Raw genomic sequence first — 6412 nt, forward strand, 5'->3', positions numbered from 1 at the left:
GTATATACAAATAAGTATTCATCATCAGTCATTATAGTTTTACCAATTCATATTGTACATCTTATAATAACATACACTTGTTGAGATCAAAAGAAGAAAAGAATAAAAAAACCTATATTGAAAATTACTCTTCAAACGGAGGCAAGACTTTCTTGGTACTGAAACGCAGAAGTACCCACAAAATCTAAATCGGTCACTTGTTCATTTCCATTTTCACTTCCACCTTGATGTTCAGAATCACTTGAAGCAAAATCATGGATCTTCTTGAAACTCTTGTCCTTGAAATTGTAACGTATTATCTTTCCAGGTAAATGCACCACCAAATATGAATCGTCATCGTTTTCTTCCCTTACAACACATAATGTCGAGAATAGATAGTAATCCAAGTCCGTCTGCAAGTTCTTGATCATCTCAGGATAAGATGTTACAATTTGACTAAGATCAACCTGATACTTCACAACCCACCTGCAGAAATCTTCTCTTTTCTCCATTTCGTAGATGTTGAATATAGTGTTGAAAGGGCTGTAAATTTCAATAAGATGCAAATGGCCTCGAGATGCTCCTAAATACCAGCTCCACTTCTCACCCAATTCACTAACATTTGGAGGCATTGGTATTTCTCGGACTTCCTCTTTATCCAAGTCAAAATATATAGATGGGCTCCAAGATTTGCACCAGTAGATGGCATTGTTCCAGAAAACACCCTCCATGAAAAATGGACTATTTGGATAATTGAAAGAGGAATTGCATACTCTCCAGGTCCTGGTTTGGGATGAGAAAATCTCTATCTGAATTGAACTTTCAGAATTAAAACAATCTTTCACACAAACCACTTTGTAGTGAGGTGATTTTGAAGGATCAAATGCTAAGACAACATCGCGATACAGTGCCCCGTTGTCATTAGCAATAGGAGGAAGCATAGTGTATTTGTTTGTGGCTGGGTTGTACACAAAATAGTCGGGGCGGCGAGCATTTTCTTGCAAAGAACTGCACAATAACAGGCCATTGCAGGATTGTTTGACGTGAATCCGAGATGGGATATTTTCGAAGGTGAGAGATTTAAAGGGGGCAGGAGAAGGATTGGAGCCTAGATTGATGAACTTATATTCTTGACTGTTGTTGCGGGACATAAGGAGGCCACTGATGGGTTTGGGGAGACGGTTGAGACGGAAGGAGAAGTTGGGACTGGTGATGATGGACAGCCAGTTTTTGGAAACGGATTTGAAACTGAGCAAAGATTTGACGGGGAGGCAAACGAGTATTTCAGTTAAAAGATCTTCATTGTTTGCAATGATTTCTGCAGACAGTGAAGGCTGGTAATGGGAATAAGAAGATAAGGCCGCCATAGCTATAGTTTTCTCTGAGTTTAGAAGAGCTTGAATGGGTTGATATTTCTGCTTGGTTTGGTTACAAAGACATGGAAAGATGCTTATATAGCTGAATAAGAAGCTTGGTGGAAGCAAGCTAGTTAATAATTTTTCGAAATCTCAGTAGTTGAATTCGATGCTTCCCATAAGATTCCTGATAGTTAAAGATTGACCAGGTCTATTCAATGCCTTGGCAAGTTGTTTTTAGTGCAATCCTTTTACGACCAATCCTGGTCAACCACTATTAATTATTGGGAGGACAGAATCAAGATAATTTGTCAGAAATATTTTAATCGACTTTAATGTTAACATGTGAAGTACAGAAATTTATCAGAGTTAAAATCCGAATCCGCGTGCGTGCCGCGGTTTGATTTGAATAGTTCATAGTAATTAATCCAAATTCGCCGATGACTCGCTGAAAATAGAACACTTCGAACAGCCTTTGATCAACTACTCTGTTTGTCCATAGCTAAAACAAGCTACAATCTTTCTAAGCCAAAAGTCTTATTCTCACCTAAAATTTAGTGTAAACCCAAAATTTATATTTGTTAATTTTAAAAAATTTAAATATCTTTTTATTTGTTAAAATTTATTATTATTATTAAAAATAAAATTATCATTTAATAAAAATATTTAAAAAATTATAAATTCATCATATATTTCTCTCGTAAATTTAAAAACTAACAATTTTTTCACTTAAAATTTAAAAAATGATTATTTCCTCTTATAGTTTGTATTTCCTCCATTGCAACTCCTCCGGTAATCAGAGTCAGCCAACCTCAATCATCAACGCTCCTCACTCTCCGGAACGATGACGAATCATTGAATAACCATCGGCCCACCAAATGAATCTGTGCATAGCACCAACACGCGTCGATGAATCGTTGGCCAACTTTCAATTGATCAATGATTCGTCATCATTCGAGAGATAGAAGGAAAGAGGTTGGCCAACTCTTGTCACCAGAGAAATGGCAAGGGAGAAAATGCAAACCCTAAAGGGTAAATAGTCATTTTCAAACTTTGGGTAGGGAAAAATTATTAGTTTTTAAATCTAAGGTAAGAAATATGATGAACTTATAAGTTTTTTTATATAGTTTTGTTAAATGACAATTTTACTCTTAATAATAACAATAAAATTTAATAAACAAATAGGTATATAGATTTTCAAAAATTAGTGAATATGAGTTTGGGTTCGCGCTAATCCATATGTGGGAATAAGTCTTTTGGCCATCTTTCTATAGCATTCCCTTGAATACACTGCACCACAATACCAACAACACTGGCGCATTTTTTCTAGGAGGATCCCTCTCTAATACCTTTTTTAGATGTATCGCCATCAACTCTAGTTTGAAATAAACCATTCTATTTGCTTGAACCACCATTGCGACCTTTACCATACCATGCATAATTTTCTTGCTTCATTTGTACCGAGCATTGTGGTACTCAAGTAGGCAATGATAATTTTGTTGACATGGTTGATTAGGCAATGATAGCTAGAGTTGACAATTCTCCACATGCCTGTTAATTCAATACAACACCATATAAAAAATACTGGATTAGAGTTGAGTTTTTTTACATAAAATTTATTTTGGATCAACTCAACATGACTCAAAATTAAATTTGATAGTGTTAGGGTTCACACGAAAGTAACCCAATATGATCCGAATCGATCAAATATTTTGAAAAAAAATTACTTTAATAGAATTTGTTAAAGATAGATTATAAAAATGTTAAAAGACAACATCAACAGTAATTGAAATTTTTATGGATTATATATAGTTGTATCTTTATACAATTATAATTACTCATATTATTATTTATTTTTTTAAATATTTATTTTATTATTAAATAGTAAGGATTTGATTCAGTTAGATTATAAACGTCTTTTAAAGTTCGTACTCATATTATAATTATATGTTGTATCTTTCAGAATTTGAAATTTTTACCGATTGTATATAATTGTATCTTTGTATAGTTATTATTACTCATATTATTTTTTATTTTTTAAATATTTTATTATATTATTAAGTAATAAGAATTTAATTTGGTTAGTCAGATTATTAACATGTTTTAAAAGTCTTAATATAAAAATTTTTAAACCATTTGTCAATAAAACAAAATATTATATTGTGCGTTTTATTAATAGTATGTTGGGATAATTTGATGAAGAATTAAAATAATAAAAACACTTTAGCAAGTAAAAATAATAGATAATTTTGGATTAATTTGGGTTGGGTTAAGTCAACTTAAATGTTAAAAAGTTAGGTTAGGGTTATAAAATTTTGACATGGTTTTAATTCAGATCTGATTATAGTTGAATATTTCTAATACAAAACTCAAACTAACATGACACGAAGACAACTCTATAACAAGAACTGTTACGTCTAATGATAGCTAAGGTGGTTCAAGTAAACAAAGTAGTTTATAATGGATCTTCATAATTGGTTGTAAACCCTCACAGAAATGTCAATAGTGATTGCCTTTTAAGAAGTCTCGTTGTAAAATGAGACGGTGTAGTACGCCGCTCGTCATATTCAACTACGAACTTATCGCCTTGAGATAGACTGAGGAAATCAACCCCCATCTTAAAATGTACACGGTCAAGAAAGTATTCATCGTTAAATGCCCCGTCAAACATTTTCCATTTAATGGGAGTTACTTCCAACTGATTCCTCAAAAGGCATGCATGAAGTAGCCTTCTACCAATATCCGGTTTCACCCTAAAGTATAAATGTAGTTAAATCAACCTTTTGATTATCATGACTTCATACTTGTTATTATCTTTTGTATTTGTTTCAACCAAGCTTTAACTACCATAAGATCTTTAGTCCATTGGAAGACTAGAGGTCCCAACTTCTTAAATTAATTGCTCCATAGTTGCACGATTTGCATTAATATCTTGTTTCTCATTCCTTCTGCTCTGCCTTGGAAGAACTCTATCATCTGGTATCTGCTCAAAAACTCGAGTTTAATTTTCAGGAATCTATTCATTACTTATAATATTGGGTTGTTTTCTTGAGCAATTTGACAAAGGGTAACATTGTCATTGTCTCGATTAACATCTCTTGAAGTTGAGGGTTTTTGCCTTGTAGAAGATTTACTTGGCAACATCTTAGGAGAGAAAAAATGACAAACATTAGTAAAACATATACAAAAGAAAATATGAAGTCTAAGTTATTTATCAGCGAACATAGGCATGACCCTAATTATCACTTGATCAGAATGCTAAATCCAGTTATTGTATCCCTAATTTGAAACATTTTACGAGTCTGTAAAATCACTAACCTATAGCTCATATGATAATCGTAATGCCTTGAAACCATTATACAACAAGCATACAGTAGGATTGCACAAAAGGTTCCATGATTGCAAAAGTTCTAATCTCAATGCAATATAAGAATAAAACGTCCTCAAAAGAAAATACATAATTAAACAAATACTAAATCTTTTAAGGCAATCTCAATAGTTGACCATTTATTTTTTTTCTTTGTTCCCAAAAGCTAAACAATATCTCACTTTTTTATGTCAAACTTTAATCTACAAAAAATTTAATGACGAGGGGTGCCATCAACTTAGTAAGCACAAATTATATGTGACATGCGTGTAAAAATATTTAATTAAGATACTCACTAGGAAATCAAACAATGAGAGGTACTTAAAAATATAAAACAATGTATAAATATTGAACTATTGCATAACTTTTCATATATCAAATTTTAAGCACAACACTTATCTTATATCTTATGTCACGTCATATCACGTATACTCCTTGTGCCCAGCTAGAATTTTAGCTCATATGTCATCTAGACTCTTGATGACCTGACTAAAATTTTAAAACCATATCACATATACTTTCAATGACTCAACTAGATAATAAAAAATGTGCACAATCTACAAATAATTCAGTTGAACCAAATTTATAATTTCAGAGCTCAAAGTAAATATTTAAAGATCACAAACAATGAGACAAATATTATATTTTCCAAATTGTAAATGAACATAAGTTTCCTTTTAAAAGTATTTCACAAACAATTCTCCTTTAATCATTACAAATAATATATTTAAAAACCAAGGTTCAAGTGTGTGTGTGTGTGTGTTTAAAATGTTAAGTTTGAAGAAATATTTTATAACATATGAAAATAAAATTTTTAGATTTGGTTACTATTTTTTGAACATATATAGGAATTACATTAAAATATATATATGTATTTAAAACAAATAGTTTTTACTTACCTTGATTAAGAGTAAAGGTCAAAACAAACTCTTACATGTCTAAACTATCACGCAAAAAATTGCTCAATATTAGAAATTTTTTATGTGAGCTAACATTAATTATGTTTTGATTTTATAAAACTAGATAATTGAATACTCTACTATCAGTTTACAAATGGACTTAAGTGATCAATAAAGATAAACTTATACATTTAAAGGTTATTGGTTTTGGTGGACGGTTTAGTGTGAGTCTTTAAGTTATTGGACCTTTAATGGGAGGGTTTAAGTAATTTCTTATATAAATTGGCTAGGCCCCACACCAAAACCTAATTTTGATATACATTTTACCCATCTAAAGTCATCATAGGGAGATTTTTAGAGTAAAAGATTTGTCATAACATGTTTTTAGTTTTTAGGTGATTTCTACAACTATTCGAATTTAAAGACATGGCACAAACAAGTTTTTCTACATTCATAATTTCAATTTTGTATTTTGATTAAATATATAATTCGATATTCTATATATTATTCGTAATAGTACATGTTGGTAATAGCATCATCGAAGTCAGTGTCAATGTGATCAGTGAGATGACGTCGATGATTTCTCGCCATGTATGGAGTGGAGTTTGTGATTGGAGATGGTGGTGGGGGCCATCAAGTTTAGGTAGGTTGTCCTTGGTTGTTGATGCATTTTCGTGACAAAATTCTATCATCAGCGTCTACTGTGATACTAGAAAAGTGACAAGAAATTGATTTAACGCTATTGGGGATAAAACTGGTGGTAAGACATGGCAAAATTCAGTGTCGACGAATTTGGAATCGATGGCTAGGGT

At 31.8% G+C, this 6412-nt stretch overlaps 1 protein-coding gene across 1 annotated transcript; it reads right to left on the reverse strand.

The window, feature by feature from the left end:
* On the reverse strand, window positions 1-1399 carry LOC123225424 (F-box protein At5g07610-like). The gene has a single exon (XM_044649366.1). It carries the CDS (start codon window positions 1344-1346, stop codon window positions 132-134), a length of 1215 nt encoding a protein of 404 aa, XP_044505301.1. The 5' UTR covers window positions 1347-1399; the 3' UTR covers window positions 1-131.
* Window positions 1400-6412: the final 5013 nt, after the last annotated feature.

The sequence above is a fragment of the Mangifera indica genome, chromosome 9 (assembly GCF_011075055.1).
Source record: "Mangifera indica cultivar Alphonso chromosome 9, CATAS_Mindica_2.1, whole genome shotgun sequence".
In the NCBI taxonomy this organism is placed as follows: domain Eukaryota; kingdom Viridiplantae; phylum Streptophyta; class Magnoliopsida; order Sapindales; family Anacardiaceae; genus Mangifera; species Mangifera indica.

What these genes read in the sequence shown, in the direction of transcription:
- LOC123225424 (XM_044649366.1), bottom strand. Translation starts at nt 1,346, where the DNA reads ATGGCGGCCTTATCTTCTTATTCCCATTACCAGCCTTCACTGTCTGCA.